Source organism: Malania oleifera, chromosome 7 (genome assembly GCF_029873635.1).
Source record: "Malania oleifera isolate guangnan ecotype guangnan chromosome 7, ASM2987363v1, whole genome shotgun sequence".
Taxonomy (NCBI): Eukaryota; Viridiplantae; Streptophyta; class Magnoliopsida; order Santalales; family Ximeniaceae; genus Malania; species Malania oleifera.
The window spans coordinates 24,586,767-24,605,970 of NC_080423.1; the positions used below are offsets into that span (position 1 = coordinate 24,586,767).

At 36.9% G+C, this 19,204-nt stretch overlaps 1 protein-coding gene across 4 annotated transcripts; it reads left to right on the forward strand.

The window, feature by feature from the left end:
• Window positions 1–336: 336 nt before the first annotated feature.
• Window positions 337–14,032, forward strand: LOC131159535 (uncharacterized protein At4g22758-like). Of its 4 annotated transcripts, none has more exons than XM_058114532.1 (3): window positions 337–1,295; window positions 1,573–1,780; window positions 3,175–3,595. In XM_058114532.1, the coding sequence occupies exons 1-2, from the start codon at window positions 1,025–1,027 to the stop codon at window positions 1,743–1,745; spliced, it is 444 nt and encodes a 147-aa protein (XP_057970515.1). In that variant the 5' UTR covers window positions 337–1,024; the 3' UTR covers window positions 1,746–1,780; window positions 3,175–3,595. The 4 variants fall into 4 exon arrangements, with proteins under 4 accessions (XP_057970515.1, XP_057970516.1, XP_057970514.1 ...); XM_058114533.1 differs by having other exon boundaries at window positions 361–1,295; window positions 2,982–3,595; XM_058114531.1 differs by lacking the exon at window positions 3,175–3,595 and adding an exon at window positions 13,844–14,032 and having other exon boundaries at window positions 374–1,295.
• The last annotated feature ends 5,172 nt before the right edge of the window (window positions 14,033–19,204 follow it).

The following is a 19,204-nucleotide window of genomic DNA, read 5'->3' on the forward strand; positions in this document are numbered from 1 at the left end:
CAAATATAGTTTGAATACAATTATTTATATAGCGGGGTGTGTGCGCCTTTCATTTGATAAAATTTATAAAAATTAATATTGTCCGTCCAAAATTTATTGATTTGATTGTCAATTTAACTTTACTAATGTGATCAATCAAATCAATGAACTAATTTTAAGAGATAAGTGATTGAGTTGAACTTGTTTTTAGTATACTAAAATTTCAAATTAGACATAAACTATTCGACTTTAAAAACACGCTTAGCAACTCCCACCTCCCCTAAAAAAAGGAATAAAGACAGAATCCACTTGAAAAGGGAATATTCTCATAAATGCGAAGAAGGAAATAATAATTGTAGGCTAAACATGTTATGTGTCTGAGGGAGGTGTGAACTTGAAGCTAGGCATGAAGGGTGGGGGTGGCAATAGGCAACTCTTGCACAGCACCTGCCTCGGACGCAACCATGAACTTTTTTTAACACCTTCCCTGAACAACGCACGCGCACCGTCAATCTCAGGCTCACCCTATTTATAATTTTTAACGTAGAGGGCAGAGCAAGATCGTTCTGATCTCAGTAAATCTCGGCTGAATCCTGCTATTAGCAAAACAAACGCGCACTGTAAATCATACTCTTCTTCTTCTTCCCTCCCTCTCTCTCTCTCTAGATCCAGACGGAATCCCCGTTGAGCGGGGAATGGTGGGAGCCATTTGCTGTACTTTCATGCAGTTCCACTCTCCACCACCACCACCTCATCCTCCGTCTATGCATACGCAACCTGCGCATTTGTTATTTTCTTCCTCTGCGCATTCTACTCAGCTTATCATTCTCTCTCTTCTTTTCCCATACCTTTCTTCCAGCTTTGGTTCTTACAAGCAAGCCTGGTACTATCGCTGTCTCGGCCTCGATCCCTAAGGCTTGGGCACACTCCCCCACCTCCTCATACGCACACAAACACACACTGTCGCTCTCTGAACCTGTCGTCTTCATTTTTGCTTTACTTCTCTTTCAATTGGGTAGTAAGGGGAAGCAGAAAAAGGGAAAAAATGAAGGTTAATGTGCCAGAAAAGATGTTGTCGCGAAAGAAGAGGAAGAAGAACAATGGCAGTCAGGATGCGAAGAAGAGCAGCCGATTCTTGATCATTATTAATGTTCTGGGCAGCGCTGGGCCTATAAGATTTGTTGTAAATGAGGATGATCCGGTTGCTGCCGTTATTGATACTGCATTGAAATCGTATGCGCGCGAAGGTCGCCTTCCAGTTCTCGGCATCGACGCCAACAATTTCCTCCTCTACTGCGCCAATGCCAGTTCTGATGGTATCGACGCTTACCCTTTTCGCTATTTTGGTTCTTAAGTCATTCTAATTCAACAGGCCATCTTCTTTCATTTTATTATTTTTTTTTGGAATTTTGTTGTGATTTTTTTTGAATCTCGGTGTTGGTTTTGATATCAATGGTTGTCTTGACGTGTACATAATTTGCGAATTTAGTTTATTTACCGATGAGTTTTAAAGTCATTGAATTTCTATTTTTAATATTTTGCCTTAACATATGTTGTGATTTTAATTACGCTTTTTTTTTTTTTTTTTTGCAGCTTTGAGTCCGTGGGAATTGATAGGGTCCACAGGAGGGAGGAATTTCGTGCTGTGCAAGAAGCAGATGCAACCGCAGATGACAGAAGGAAGGTCGGAGATGATTGCACGAAAGGGGAGTGGTTGGAAAGCATGGCTCAATAAGTCCCTTAGTTTCAAGATATCATCTCACTGATAAATCTTTAACTTTGGGAAATATCTATTCAAGAGGTCAGTTGTGGTGTTCTCTGATTTCATCCTATAGTTATCTCTGTCTCCTTTCTCGCCTTGCCTTACGGACGATCATTGTGAACATAATTTCAGGTCTTACTGTTTGCAGTTAAATAATAAAGAAAACATTTATCCATGAATAGTTTAAGTAATATGGTTTGGTAGACCACAGTAAAATGAGAGTCATCTTTGTTGGTGGATGCCACCATTTAAACTCTGTTTTGGGCCATTGATTTTGCCTAATACGTTGCTTAGCTTTTTCTGGGTGAATACCTTAATTGATGAATTTGATGATGACCTAAGAACATAGTCATGCAGAATATGATTGACCAAGAGCATAATAGCTGGACTAGGTAGCCATTCAGAAATGATGACCTGCTGCTTCATTCATTTTAAGAATAAGTTAATGACTTTTTTTAAGTAGATGCTTAAGTTCAAAGCTAGTCGTTCATATCATATCTTTTTAGGAGAATAGACTTTTGTAGTTATAAGCTACCTTTATTCTGTAATAGGGGTTGAGCTATCTACATTTTACTGGTTCAGCAATAAAACTTTTAAGATGAACACCCAATTTTTCGAAGCATCTAGTCACTAATCAAGGAGTTACTAATGGTTTGTGACATTTTATTGATATTTTTCTCAAGTATCTAAGTAGCTTTCATAATGTTGGCTTTCATATGTTAAACAACTGAAGTAAACTAAAAACACATTTAAAGTTTGTTGGAAAATTGTGTGCAAGTCAATCCCTAACGTTTTGAAGGTGCTACTGGTTCAGTAATGAAACTTTTAAGAACATCCAAGTTTCGTAAGCATCTCTAATCAAGGAGTTTACTAATTGTTTGTGATGATGTGTTATTGCTATTTATTTATTTTTATGTAGCTTTCGTTAGTTAGACTTTCATATATAAACCAAATAAAATAAATTAAATACATATTCAAGTTAAAATATTGAAATTTTTGTGGAAGTCAATCCCTAAAGTGACAGATAAAACCATTGAAATGTTGTCCTATTTCAAAATTCAAAGGAGAATTGCAGAATATTTTTCCCTCTAGGCCTTTGCACCAATTTGTCTTAGGAGAAGAATGGCATGACAGCGTGTTTCAAAATTCAAACGTGATCATACAAGCTTTTGGCCATATTTAGTTTTCTCAAAACACGTGGATTAGTCCATATCATGTTAAAATGCCTGTAGTTTTACAGAAAACGTGCTGATGATTCTCCAGATTGACTGCATCATTGAAGAAGAAATCATAAAGGCAGCAGTGCAGAAAGATTTAATTGTAGCACCTTTTTGTAGATTGATATAATTCAAACTACGCTTCAAACCTTCATTGCAGGAATAAACACATTTGGATGAAGACTGACAGTTTGTGGTTTTTGCATGTTATTTCAGGCATGGATGCATAGTCTTCCAGTTTGCAAAACCAGTTCCTGGTTTAATATCTGTGAAAGGAAGCGCACAATCTATTATGCAAAGTAACTAAATAATTATTGAGTAGGAACTATATTCCGTCTATTAAATTTTCTTCCTCATTGCTACCTTTAGCTACCCTCTGCAAACCACCGATTATCCTTCCATTGCAACTCTTGACCAGAGCTCTGCTTCTCTTGCCTTTGTACGCACTATCATCTGCTCTTTGTATTCAAGGAATGTGATAGTTTCAAAGGGAGAGAGGTGGTCACACTATTACTTTCCAGTTTTTAAAGGCAAGATGGTCAAAGTAAATGTGATTATTACACCGGGATGGTACTGTACATGTGCTCAATCCACTTGGAGGAAGGGAAAAAGACCGATTGCTGAGAGATGTATTCAAGTTTGTGCATTATTATCTGCTAAGCTATCAATTTTCATTGGAAGGGGCAAAGTAGAAAATGAATTTTAATGACAGAAAGTTAGAAATATAAATTATAATCAAAGCTGCAACATCAAAACAGTATGGTAAAATTTGCAAATGGTAAGCTAAAGCTGTAGTACAATTACCAACTTTAATAAATAGATCAACAGTTGTTCATCCTTTGTCATCTACTAAGCTACCCATTTCATATGAAGAGGCAAAGTACAAAATGAATTTTAATGAGGGTAATTTAGAATTATAATCAATGCTACAGACCAAACTAGTATGGTAAAATTTATAAACATTAAGCTAAAGCTGAAGTGTAATCAACAACTTAAAGAAATATAACTAGATGGGGCATCTTGAGCAAATGAGTGAGAAAAATGATTAGAGAAAGCGTTAATATGGTACACTGCTTGAATCTTTTAAATTGAGTTGGTCATGTGGATATTCAATTTTAACCATATCTAGTCTCTCTGAAACTTTAATCGGTACATTTCTTTTCTGAGTTTTGACGCTTCATAGTTTCTTCTACACCCCACTTGCCCCCGCCCCCTCTCCGGCTCTACCAATTGCTATTTGTTGGTTGTTAATGTAGCAATTTTTAATAATAGTTTTTTGAATCCTAAGTGTAAACCCAGTCTTTATACTAGACTTTCATTAACTGGTTGATAACTGTAATCACTTAAAATCTTCAACTCTTTCTTTTACTTTTCTTTGTGACACTATTTGCACAACTGTTCTACATATCTTCTTGGGGATTGAGGAGCAATAATCACACCACAAATAAAATAAACAAGTAAGAAATAAGCACTAAGATTTAATGTGGTTTGGTCCAAACTGACATACATCTACGAAGCACATCAATTTTCACTAAAACTGAGAGAAAATACAAGGAGGAGAAGGCAATTGCACTCCACTCAATTCATCTGTCTCTCTCTCTCTCTCTCTCTCTCACCTTCTTCAACTCAATTACACTCACACATTTTTTACATGCACATACATCTCCATTTATATAGATGGATGGGGATGGAAAGAAATGGAAGGTGATAATGAGATTCAATGGAGGTAAGCTGGGGCACTGTTACTACAGCTCAACAATACTAGTTGTCCGTTACAACTTAACAATACTGGCACTGGCACTGACTCCACTACAGCTCAACAAAGTTGGCATTGTCTCCATTACAACTCATTAATCTCCCACTTGGGGACGGAGACACCATCTCAAGCAGTATATAAGTAAATGTTGTGCTCAAATTTGTCTTTAAGCATGAAGACCAATTGAAGTTGAGCACAACTTCAGCTTCTCTGTAGTCACCACCTTTGTTAACATATTTGCTGGATTCTTGCTACCTTGGATTTTTTCAAGTGTCAGCACTTCGTCCTCTAATAGAAATCTGACGAAGTGATTACAAAGTCCAATGTGTTTGGTTCTAGAATGAAATGTAGAGTTCTTTACCAGATGTATCACACTTTGATTGTCGCTCTATAAAACATTTCTCACCTGCTTTATTCCGAGTTCTATCAAGAAACCTTAAAGCCAAATCATTTCTTTGCTGGCTTCTATCATTGATACGTACTCAGCTTTTGTAGTGGATAGGGCAACAATCTTTAATATCTATGACATCCAACTAATAGCTGTTATATCAACAGTGAACACATATCCGATGGTGCTTCTGTGGTGATCAACTTCACTAGAAAAATTGACATCAACATACCCTTGAAATTTCAAATTTCTTTTGCCGAAATATAAGCACTTATCAATCATGCCACGTAGGTACCTCAAAATCCACTTCACTGCTTCCCAGTGAGTCTTTTATGGATTTTACATGAACCTACTGACAGCTCCCACTATTTGGCCAATGTTTGGTCTAGTACAAACCATGGTGTACATGAGACTTTCAATGGCTGAGGCGTAAGGTACCTTAGCTATGAAGTCCTTCTCTTCATCTGTTCGGGGAGCTATATCCTTGGAGAGGTGGAAGTGACCAACCGATGATATATTTACTGCTTTGGCACTGTTCATGTTGAATCTCCGTAAAACACGGTTAACATACTTCGATTGAGATAACCACAACATTCCCTGTTGCCTATCTTTAGAGATTTGCATCCCAAGTATCTACTTTGCTGAACTCAAGTCCTTCATGTCAAACTCCTTTAACAATTGCTGTTTCAATTTTCTGATCTCTCTATATCTAATCCTGCAACTAGCATGCCATCAACATATAGCAATAGAATGATATAACTAGACTGATACCTCTTGAAGTAGTAACAGTGGTCGGCATTGCACTTCCGAAAATCTTTCCTACGCGTAAAACCTTCAAATTTTCAGTACCATAGCCTGATAGCTTGCTTGAGACTATACAAGCTCTCCTTCAATCAGCATACCATATTTTATTTACCTTTCACTAAGAATCCTTCTAACTAGTGCATGTAAATATCCTCATCTAGATCACTGTGAAGAATTGTCATCTTCACATCCAATTACTCGAGATGTAGGTTCTCCGAGGCAATAATGCTCAAGACTGATCGAATGGTTATTATCATCACAACTGGTGCAAAGATGTCAATGTAGTTGATTCTTTCCTTCTGCTCGAAGCCTTTGACTACAAGCCGGACCGTTTACCTCCTAAAGCCATCATGCTCCTCTTTAATCCTTTACACCCACTTGTTTGAAGAGTTTTCTTACCTTTGGGCAACTTAGTTAGTTCTCATGTTTTGTTGGAGGTGAGGGACTTCATCTCGTCCTTCATCGCAAGCTCCCACTTGCTCGAATCTCCCACATGACATGCTTCATCATAACATTCGAGTTCTCCTCCATTTGTAAGAAGTAAATAATACATATACCTTTTATTTGGTACATGGAGCCGAGAAGATCTCCTAAGCTCTGGAGCTGAAGTAGAAGGCAGTGGTGTGACGATATGCTCCACAGGGACCTCCACTTGAGGATTCTCGGCATTTTGTTGTCGTGTCTCCTTCGCCTGAGGATTCTCGGTATTTTTCTATTGTGTCTTAACACCTTTTAGGACATCATCCAAGGCTACATAGGCTGTTTCATTCAGATCCAGTTCTATGGGTTTTGTTATGTGTCTATCCTTGTACATCACATTTTCATTAAATATCATGTCTCTGCTTCCATTTGCCTTCTTGTTTTCATCATCCCAAATGCAATACCTATACACATCTTCACCGTAGTCGACGAAGGTGCATTTCCGAGACTTTGAATTAAGCTTGTTTCTGGCATGATTTCTAATATGCACATATGCAACACAACCAAAAACTTTCAAATGTAAAAGTCTCACCTCTTTTCCGCTCCATACTTCTTCTAGTAGTTTGAGGTCCAATGATACTGATGGACTCTTGTTGATCAAGTATACTGCTATGCTGACTGCCTCTGCCTAGAACTGCTTTGATAGGCCTGACTGCATACGCATGCTTCTGGCTCTTTCGGTCAATGATCGGTTCATCTGCTTACCTACGCCCTTGTGCTGGGGCGTACCTGGCACAATTCTTTCCATCTTGATACCATGCTCACAGCAGAATTTCTTGAACTTGTTGTCTTCATACTTACCACCGTTGTCGGTTCTCAACTTATTAATTTTTAAACTAGTTTTATTTTCAACCATTGCTTTCCATATCTTGAAAGTATCAAAGACATCTTATTTATATATTAGAAAATAAACCCATACCTTCCAAGAATGATTGTCAATAAATGTCATAAAGTAATTCCTTTCGCTTGTGGATGAGATGGTCATTAGTTCCCATACGTTTGAATGGACTAGTTCAAGTCTCTCATTCTTTGGGATACGTGTGTATGTTTGAAAACTAACCCTCTTCTGTTTTTTGAATATGCAATCCTCGCACATGTCAATCTCCATTGACCATAGATCACTTAATTTTCCTTTTGAGTGCATCACCTAAAGTCCCTTCTCGCTCATATGACCAAGTCGTTGGTACCAAATGTCACTATTATCATTTTCTGTAACAACTGAAATAGATGTGCAGATATTGGAGGTCACATAAAGTGTGACAACCTGCTATTAATTCAACATTTATTTATATTTTTTTTAAATAATAAAATTCGTTTGTTTGAAATACTGAAAATAACATCCCAGGCTCAAAGAGCGCTGAGGAAACTCCGTCTTTCATATATAACTAAGCAGCGGTACATAAAGCTGGGAACTGCTAAATACAATACAATATACCAGAAAACTATACTACTCTGCAATATATTTACAATACAAAATACCTAGTGACGTTGCTAAAATCTAATAACCATCCCATAACACGGATACCACAAAATACCTACCCTTCCCACAAGGGCAGTTCAAGTCAATCTCTACTCGCGAGCCTGATCTACTCACCTAACTAGATCTCCTGAAAAATGGTAAGTCACTGGGATGAGACAACGCTCAGTAAGTGGAAATATGCTATTACTCATGCGTGGCGGCTGAGTTAAATAATTAAAATACTGAAATAATATTGTAATATGAGAAACTGATAAACTGCACAGAATATATCTATCTACTATGTAATCTTTAAAATATGACTGAGTATCCAAGTTTACTATCTGAAGGTACTGCTAGTATTATAATAATATAAATTGCTGTTATATGATATATCTGTACATATGAACTTCTGCTATACCCTAGGATCTGTATATCATGATATATCTCCTCATGATAGGGTTGTGCGGTCTGTAGGCTGGATTTACTCTGGTTGGCCCTCCAGGTAAGTCAATCTCTATCATCCGCCAATCTGTGATGATCTATGTAGATCCTGACCCACTACAATTACTCCAGGCTATCTCAAACCTCTGTCATCATCTAACCGGCTACATCAACCCAGCATGCTGGGGAGACTGCTAATCTCTCCTAGCGCGATTAGACGGAATCCACATGTTATCTGAGTCATGTGGTTGCACGTGTCTGAAACTAGCAATGGTACCGTGCTCTACTGTAATCATATCTGTTTGTAATGTCCACAGGGATCTGATATCATGTGATACTGTATACACATATATAATATATACTCATCTTACTGCTTTTAACATGATTTCAAAAACAACCATAACACTATATTTCTGAGCTATATTGTCTGAGATATCTGACTATAATATATATAATTTCTATCTGTATCATCTGTGCTTTCTATCTGAACTATCTGTAATATTTGTATAAAATATCTGTATATAATATTTGAATATTTTGTGTATAATATCTGTGTGCTCTGTATATAATATCTGTATGCTCTGTATATAATCTCTATACTTTGTATATCTATTGTAGCATCTTGATGCTATCACTGTGTAATCTGTCTGAGTGTTATGGTCTAGAAATCATGTTTTTCTCCAAAAATACTGTAAGTCTCATTCATTTCTAATATTCTAAAATATCTGAATATTTGTATATTTGAAATACTGTAAAATCTATATATGTAGAGTACTAAACAACTCATGCCACACATTTGAACAAACGTAGTCTCACGCTCAATTTCTATCATTTCTGCTGTAAAATAGTATTCATAATTCTCTGGAAAATAATCTAATATACATGCTTGAAACACTCATTCATAATCTTCTGTATACATAATAAAAATTACTAGCATAGCATATTTCCCTTACCTTAATTTTGCAAAGCCCTTATAAAATTCTAACTCTATACCCATAGGGTTCCTAACTCAACACCCTGAAAACAATATTCTCCAGAACAAAATATCAGTATTTCCTTACCTACAACATTTCTCATAAATACAAGGAAGGCATAATCTGAATAAAATACCTTACCTTGGATTTGGGATGAATTTCAAATCGACTCTCCCCACGATCTGCTCCGACAGACTTGCAGAAAACTTTGCCGAGAGCGTCGTGGTAGCCTCAGATATTCGATTCGGTGAGAAACAGGCCTGGAAATGAAGAGAGAGAGAGAGAGAGAGAGAGAGAGAGAGAGAGAGAGAAACCCTGAAATTAGATAAAAATTTGAGTTTTTCACTATTTATAGGGCCAGATTCATCGACGAGACACGTCACCTCGTCGACGAGTTCTTCAATAATTTCATCGACGAACTTCCTCCCTCGTCGACGAATTTCACGCTGCCCCAAAACCTCTCTCGGTACTTTCTCGCCGACGAGATGTGGCTTCGTCGACAAGGTCGCTTCGTCGACCAGGTCCTTTATGCGCTCGTCGACGAATCTCTTGAATTTGTCGACGAGACCTTGTGCAAAAATCCTGGGTTAAAATCCTCAAAATGTAATGTCATTGACGAAGTCTACTGCCTTGTTCTGTTCCTGTTTCCATTTTCCTCTCTCTTTATTATTCAAATACCAATATTTTTGAGTTGTTACATAAAGTGTTCCACTTTTCTTACCTCGTGCAATCGTTAGTGCACCCTTTGATATCTTCCATTATTCACCAATGAATGTTATAGTGTATCCCTCATCTGCCAGTTGTCCAACTGAGATTAAGTTTTTTCTTAGGTTTGGAATATGTCTGACATCCTTCAATTTCTATACGGATTCGTTCATCTTGATCTTCACAATTCTTTTGACGACTATGTTGCAAGGTTGACTATTGCCAAGGTATACCTTACTATAATCACCTAGAATATACTTCTCTAGGCAATCTCTACTGCAAGTGGTGATGCGAACCTCAATTGACACTCGTTGAAACCCAACAATCAATATTGGAATGTTTGCCAAATGATATGAACCTCAACTGACACGCGTTGAAACCCAACAATCAATATTGGAATACTTGCCCAAGAAAGTTAAAATTTAGATTTTGGATAGAAGACCTCGACCCAACGTTTATAAATGAAACACGAATCGAAGATTTATGTAGCAAACCTTGACCCAATGATTATAATGAAATCACGAACCGAAGGTATAAAGTAACAAATCTTGACCTAATTATTATAATTAAATCACGAACCAAAGGTATAAAATTTGAACGCCATAAGGAAGAATCCTTGATAAGGTCTCAAGTTCTTTGAAGAACCAATAGAAGCAACAAAACCTCACATTTTTATTCAATGTTCTATTCCATGATATTGATTCTTACAATGAGAAGACTATTTATAGGCATAGTCTGGGGGACAAAGCATTAAACACTTCCAACCACTCTCAATAACTTACTAAGACTTCTTACAAGATTACAAATTAGGCTCAACAACTCTCAACAACTTACTAAGATTTCTTGTAAGATTACAAATTAAATATAATACAAAAGTCAAAGAGTCAAATCCCATATTTGAATAGCACACCATTACTAAGGAGATTACAACATTTAAACAAGATCAATTCCATCAAAAACTTGGATTAAATTTAGTAAACCTTCATATTTCTTTGGGCAAAACTTGGAGTGCCCCATTTTTAAATAAGCCCAAATATCTTGAATCAGCCCATGAAGTGCTTCTTTGATCTTCTTGGATCTCTCTCTAGTGATAGGCCCAACTAGAACATGCAATGGATCCTTTTAATGGTGTTTGTCGATACTCATCATTCCCCCTCTCTTCAAAAGGATTCGTCCTTAAATCCGTGTAGTATTTTAAACCAATATTGACATTAATAAAATATTATAGAAACAACGGATCAAGGAAGAGGACAAAAAATCAGATTTTTGAGGGAAATGAAACTACAAAAGTCACGATTCAAGAAAAAAAAAATTAACTTCGATAAGTACCAAATGAAAGTATCTATTGCTTTAATATCACTTTTTTTTTTTGCTTTCTTTTCTTTTTCTTTTTTTTGACATTTTTTTTTTAAAACTTGGTACACGTCACAAAATAAGAACAATGAATAATGAATACAAATGGAACAAGATAGGATGATAACAAGAAACAAAAGATAAAAGGATAGTAAACTTGATTTTAGAGCCTAAGCTCTAATATCAAATGATGCGAACCTTAACCAACATGCATTGAAACCCAACAATCAATATTGGAATGTTTTCCAAATGATATGAACCTCAACCGACACTCATTGAGACCCAACGAACAATATTGGAATACTTGCCAAATGATGCGAACCTCAATCGATACGTGTTGAAACCCAACAATCAATATTGGAATGTTTTCCAAATGATATGAATTTCAACCGACACGCATTGAAACCCAACAATCAATATTGAAATACTTGCCCAAGAAAGCTAAAATTCAGATTTTGGATAGAGAACCTCGACCCAACGTTTATAAATGAAACACGAACCGAAGGTTTATGTAGCAAACTTTGACCCAATGATTATAATTAAATCACAAACCGAAGGTTTATGTAGCAAACTTTGACCCAATGATTATAATTAAATCACAAACCGAAGGTATAAAGTAATTGTAACAACCCGAATTTAAAATAAAAATTTGAATAATAAGAGAGAGAGAAATAGAAACAAAAACGGAAGGAGGCCGTAGACTTCGTCGACGACATTGCATTTCTGGAAGGAAAAGAAAAGGGAATGGAAACAAAATAAAATAAAGAAGGAAGCTGCCCAGCTTCATCGATGAACATAAGGTTTCGTCGACGAAGGCTTAAGAGAATTCGTCGACGAACATAGGGCTTCGTCGACGAAGAAATGCCGAGAGGGGTTTTTAAGCTGACTGAATTTCATTGACGAGGAGTGGATTTCGTCGACGAAATTTGTGAAGGACTCGTCGACGAATACAGGGTCTCGTCGACGAAATCCCTTGTTCTATAAATAGTTGAAATCCGGGATTTTTATCATTTTCCTCCGAGCTCTTTCTCTCTCTCCTCTCTCTCCTCTTCGACTCTCTCACTCTCTCTCTTCGATTTTGGGCTGGTTTTACGCCGGATCGAAGATCTGAGGCTACCATGACGCTCCTGGTAAAGTTCTCTACGAGTTTGCTGGAGCAGATTGTCGGGAAAACGGAGTTGGAAATCATCCCAAAGTTGAGGTAAGGCTTTTTAAGCCAAATTAGACTTTGAGGTAGTTATAAAAATTGATGTACGCATGAAAATATGGATATTTAATACTAGGAGTTTTGAGTTTCAGGATATTTAGTAGAAAATCCTACGGGGGTCAGGCTAGGATTTTAGAGGGGCTTTCTCAGTAGTCAGGTAAGGGAGTAAACTAAAGTAGTACTTTTCCATGCAAAGTATTATTGATTATGAGTAGATTTATTTTAAGAAAAACATATGATATTATTCGTTTATTATGAATGAAATGTACGATTAGGAAAATACTGCTATGATGCTTAAAAAGTATATCTATGTATGAGATGTTAGAAATCATGATTCTAAAATATGAAGTATGACTTTTAATAAAGCATGTGTGGCATGAATATTATTTTACGTAAAATGAGATTTGACATGAATGCTTTTACGAGTAAAATACATTTTCAGGTATTTTGGAGAGATGAGTTATGTTATATTGAGTTGACGAATATATGATAAATGAGTTATTTTCAAATGTAAATACCTGACATGTATTTGGCATGAGGCCATCTTTATGTTATCGGCACGAGGCCGTATTTATATGATTTTGGCACAAGGCCATGTATTTATGTTTCGGCACAAGGCCGTATTTATGTTTTTGGCGTGAGGTCATACTTATATTATCGGCGCGAGGCCGTATTTATTATGTTATCGGCGCGAGGCCATATGTATGATTCGACGTGAGGCCGTATCTATGTTTTCGGCACGAGGCCGTGATGATATTATGTATGATCATGTATTATATGCTATCACAAACAGGATGTTAGTTTAGTTTAGACCAGGAGCTTGGTACCGTAGCTATGGGTAGATTATATTTGGCATGAGACCGTATTAGTGCTAACCGTCCCACGAGGGGATGGGAGATGGATAGTCGATGTGAATTTCAGTAGAGTGTAGACGTCCACCTAGTAAACCGGACCAGGGTGTGGCAGGCCCATCGTACTTACAGACATATTTGATTCGGCAGTGGTTGACCAGCCATTGTCAGGTCCCGCTTTTGGGCTGCACAACCCGTCATGGGGGGTAATACATGACATTAGCTAGCTATTCATCCTGGGTTGATTTTCAGTATTACAGTTACAAAAGATGTTTATGTATGTTATGATTTATTAACGAATATGAAAATACATGATTATCCAGTATGATATTATGATTATTTCTAGAGTTATGAAATGTACTGTATATGTATAAGCACTTTAAATATTCATGTTGTCACACAACTGTATTTAATTTACTTTCCCTTACTGAGAAGTGTCTCACCCCCAACATTAATATATTTTTCAGGAAACCCAGAGAAACCAGAGGGGTCAAGGCCGCTATTGAGTGAGTGGAGCTTCCCTACTAGAAGGGTAAGCCCTAAGCTAGGACTAGGAGATTTTTGTTGCATAGTCCTAGTGTTATTTTGACTTTTTGGAGATTGTACATATAAACAGTATATTGATGTTAATAGAAAGCTCTGGTATTATGTTTCATGGATGGATGTATGGATTTTTATGTTTACTGCTGCTAGGATTTCTGCTGTGTATGACAGGGGTCCCCGTTACCCACGGGTTCGGGTCGACCATTTATTTATTATGTTGTATTTTATTGAGGGACGTTATAGTAACAAACCTCGACCTAATGATTATAATTAAATCAAGAACCAAAGGTATAAAATTTGAACGCCACAAGGAAGAATCCTTGATAAGTTCTCAAGTTTTCTGAAGAACCAACAGAAGTAACAAAACCTCACATTTTTATTCAATGTTCTATTCCATGATATTGGTTCTTACAATGAGAAAACTATTTATAGGCACAACCTGGGGGACAAAGCATTAAACACTTCCAACCACTCTCAACAACTTACTAAGACTTCTTGCAAGATTACATATTAGGCTCAACAACTCTCAACAACTTACTAAGACTTCTTGTAAGATTACAAATTAGGTTCAACAACTCTTAATAACTTACTAAGACTTTTTGTAAGATTACAAATTAAATATAACACAAAAGTCAAAGAGTCAAATCTCATATTTGAATAGCACATCGTTACTAAGGAGATTACAACATTTAAGCAAGATCAATTCAATCAAAAACTTGGATTAAGTTTAGTAAACCTTCATATTTCTTTGGGTCAAGCTTGGAGTGCCCCATTTTTCGATGAGCCCAAATATCTTGATTAGCCCATGAAGTGCTTCTTTGATCTTCTTGGATCTCTCTCTAGTGATAGGCCCAACTAGAATATGCAATGGATCCTTTTAATGGTACTTGTTGATTCTCATCAAATGGGGTGAAATGAGGCTTCCGAGTCTAAGATCCAATACTCCTTTATCTCCAAAGAGCATATCAACATATTACCTTTTTTGAAGCGACATTTGCTTCTGTCTTCACCTCATATTCTTTCATTGGACCTTTGTACTGATTTCTATAGTGCCCGATCTTTCCACAATTCCAACACTCAATATTCTTTGTGCCTTGGGAACCTTTGCGATTTTTGGATCTAGATCGCCTGGTCTTAGATCTGCTGCGATTGTTTGATCGCCCATGTCTGCTTCCTTTACATGAATCTTTCCTTTGAATTTTCATGATCAAGGCTGAACTTGAAGTGAAAGCATTGTTTGACTTCATCTCGATCTCTTCCGTCAAAATCATGCTGATGACCTCATCATACTTCAGCTTTGATTTTTCCTACGGAGTTACTGATTAGAGTAATGATACTTTTCCAACTCCCGGGCAACTAACTAAGACTTAGCAAGACATGAATTTCACTGTCAAATGTGATTTCAACTGAGGCGAGTTGATCCAACAGCTCGTTGAACTTGTTAAGATGTTTATTAAAACTTTCACCAATAGGCATGTGCATGCTGAACAACTTTTTCATTAAGTGTACCTTATTAGTGGCTGATGACTGCTCATACATGGTGGAAAACACATCCATAAGTGATTTGGTGGTTGTGATATGCTTGATGTTGAAGGCAACAAACTTTGCCAGTGTCATCCTAACAGCTATAAGGGCCTTTTGGTTAAGCAACTCCCAGTCGTCTACCTTCATAGATTCTAGCTTTCCCTTCAGTGGTAAGTGCAACTCCTTACCAAACAAGTAGTCATCGATTTGCATCTTCCAGAAATCGAAATTGGTGTCGTTAAACATCTTGATCATTGAGCTCTTTTTGTTTGAAATCACGATTCTCCTGTCTAGAGATGGAATCAGCTCAAAGGGACAGTACGGTTGGATCCATAACGGCCAAAAATCTTGGGATTGGTTTGACTCGTTCAAAAAACATTCCAGAAATGACTCTGAAAAGTTTGGTCAAACTTTCTAGTCAACCCTATGTTAAGCTTAACGAAATATCCTCTTTTTAACAGAATATGCCGTTACTATTACTGACGCTGTTATTGACGCTGTTTGTAGGCATGGCAAAGTGGGGCCTAGATGATGACGTGTCCAAGTGGGTCCCAACTGATGACGTGGCAACTAACTAGATAACACGTGGTGCTGATACGGACTGGTAGCTGTTGATGGGCCGCGTGAGGTGGCAGCTGACAGGGACACGCTGATGCAGAGGGGTGTCATGCTAACGTCGGCTTTGTCTTCAACCTCACGCAAGCGCATGTGGTACATGCACTGTGGACTTTCAGTGTATGAGGGCGTGTGAGGTCATGTGTCGGTGTTTGGAAGGCACGTGAAGTCGCGTGGCGAATTTCTAGAAGCACGTGTGGCCGTGTGTGGGCTCATGGAGCATTCGTTTGAGCTCCAATTTGTTCCGTTGGCTTCGTCTCATCGAGAGGAACACCCTAGTGTGCCCAAAACTTGATTTTGAGTTACTTGAATTTCTAGGTGGTGCCGGTTTTGCTCCGATCTAGCTCTAATACCAATTGTTGGGGATCCAGGAGCAATAATTACACCACAAATAAAATAAACAAGCAAGAAATGAACATCAAGATTTAAAGTGGTTCAGCCAAAACTGACCTACGTCCATGAAGTACTTCAATCTTCACTAAAATTAGGAGAACATACAAGGAGGAGGAGGCAACTGCACTCTACTCAACTCAACTCAACTCTCTCTCTCTTGTACCTCTCACTCTCTCACCTTCTTTAACTCAATTACACTCACACATATTTTACATGCACATACATCTCCATTTATATAGATGGATGAGGATGGATATTAATGGAAGGTGATAATGAGGTTCAGTGGAGGTGAGCTGGGGCACCATTACTACAGCTTAACAATACTGGCTATGTTGAGCTAAAATGGAAACAGAGAATCTTGATGAGCCTTTGAAATGAGGAATAGCTTCCTAAGAGGGGGGGTGAATTGGGTTCTTTTTAAATTTTAATGATTTTTAAGACTTTCTGATTTTAATAACCTAGAAAACACAATCAAATAATAACAATAACCACACTTAAGAAAACTGAAATTTCAAATTGTAATTCAATCAATGGAATCAATCAATCAAAAATTATTTAGGCTTTCATTGCTTTCCCTGTAGCCTTTTATTATACACTTTACTTGATTAAGATTTCCGCAGATTAATCAACGTACTCCCCTTTTGGGTTTCCTCAAACAATTAATCAAAACATACTTTCTGTTTATCAAGTACCTCTGTAACCTTCTCGATTTAGATCCTGCAACCTGCACTTAAAAATCTTATAACAATAGCAAGTAAAGTATGTAAAATAAAGCAGAGAGAAAGAGACAAGAATTTTTACGAGGTTCAGCTTCAACACAGCCTACGTCATCGCCTTTGGCAAAAACACCAAAGGATTCCACTATATCAGTGCCAGTACCTGGTGGAACAATACCAATTTACAAGACACTCCTTTGATTAGGCTAGAGCCCGCCTCTCCAAATAATAACCCCTTATTCGGTTCAACGATTCAACAACTCTGAATCACTTAGGAAAGATAATAAGGAAATTTGTGTACAAAAGAGAACTCTCACAATAGAGTAAATTAGTACAATGATCAGCTCACTTTATACCTCAAAGTAATTCAAATATAAGAAATTTCAAGCTTAATACTTAGTATGAATTACCAAATAATTTTACAAAGAAAAAGAAAGATTCTGATTTGGAAAATTTAGCTTCAAAATGTAAATCAATTTCAAATAAGAGATTTATCCTTGAAAGAATTTTAGATTCTTTTGAAAACAAAATTTTGAATACTTGAAGATAGATCGATCTAAAACCTTTGAAAACTTGCTTTGATCTAAAAGCCTTTGAATATTTCTGAATTAGAAAATTTATTGAAAATCACTAGATCTGGAAACTTTAGAGGATTACTCAATTTCAAAACTCTTTTGAATATCTCATCAATGTTCTCTCTATGCTTTCTTCTCATCATATAAAATGTTGAGATTAAGACTATTTATAGAGACTTTAGAAATCATCTATTAATCCCAAAGATTTCTAAAATTCATTTCCAAATATTTTTAAATAAATATATTCAAAAATGTGGTTCAAAAAATCTTCTCGTTAAGAAATTTATTGCCAACGTTCGAGTGGCAGTCGCCTGTCACAAAGCAACTCTCAACACAGAATGCAGGCAGTCGCCTGGCTTGTTCATGCAGGCACTTGGCTAGTTAGGCAGTCGCCTGTCTAGCTACTGACTTTGTGAGAAATCATTTTCTTAATGTGGCAGTCACCTGCCTTATTTTAGCAGTCGCCTAGTCCTTCATTATTTCAGAAAATCTTTTCTTGTTAAGTTCTTTTTATTTATAAAAAATATTTTCTTTTAATTTTCTATGAGTTTCAAACCTCTTTATATTTAAGTTTAGCTTTGAAGTACTTAAATTTTTAGAATGTCCTTAATATAACTTTTTTAATCTTCAAATGTGTTCTTCCATCAGCTTTGTGGTTGCAATCTTTCCTTTAAGCTTTTCATAGTATAACTTTGTTCTTCATGCTCTTTATAACCCATAAGCCTTTCTTTGTATTCTGCAAGGATTCTGTGTAATTCATAAACCTCTTTTTACCCTTGAGCTGTACTGTTTTCCTGAAAAAACTTTTACTTGAAACATATTAAACACATCATTTTATTTTTTATCATCAAAATATAAATTGTAAGCCTCATTAGGCCAACAACCTTGATGAGGATGAGCTACGGAGAGCCAGCTTTGATACGCTAGAGTGGGTGCTAATCCGTATATGTGCTAATAATCCCAGCTTGTCTCATTTAATCACTCCATTGAATCCCATTAAACACCTTCCTTTACTATCCATCCCATTCAACTATATAATGGAGATGTGTGTGCGTGATGTGTAAGAGAGTGCAAGAGTAATTGTGTTGAAGGAGGAGGGGGGGGGGGGAGAGAGAGAGAGAGAGAGAGAGAGAGAGAGAGTTGAGTTGAGTGGTGTTTCCCCCTCCTCTTGTATTTTCGCCCAAGTTATAGTGAAATTTGGTGTGCTCCGTGGATGTAAATCAGATTGGATCAAATCACGTTAAATCTGGTGTTCTTATTTTGCTAGTTTATTTTAATTGTTGTGTGATTGTTTTTCATAGATTCCTAACAGGCTAGCCATTACAACTCAACAATATTGGCACCTACTCCACTACAGCTTAACAAAGTTGGCATCGTCTCCATTACAACTCATCATATCTAGCCTTCCTTTATTATCTTAGTTTTCAGTTGGCTTATTCACTACCACCTCGAGTGTCTTGTG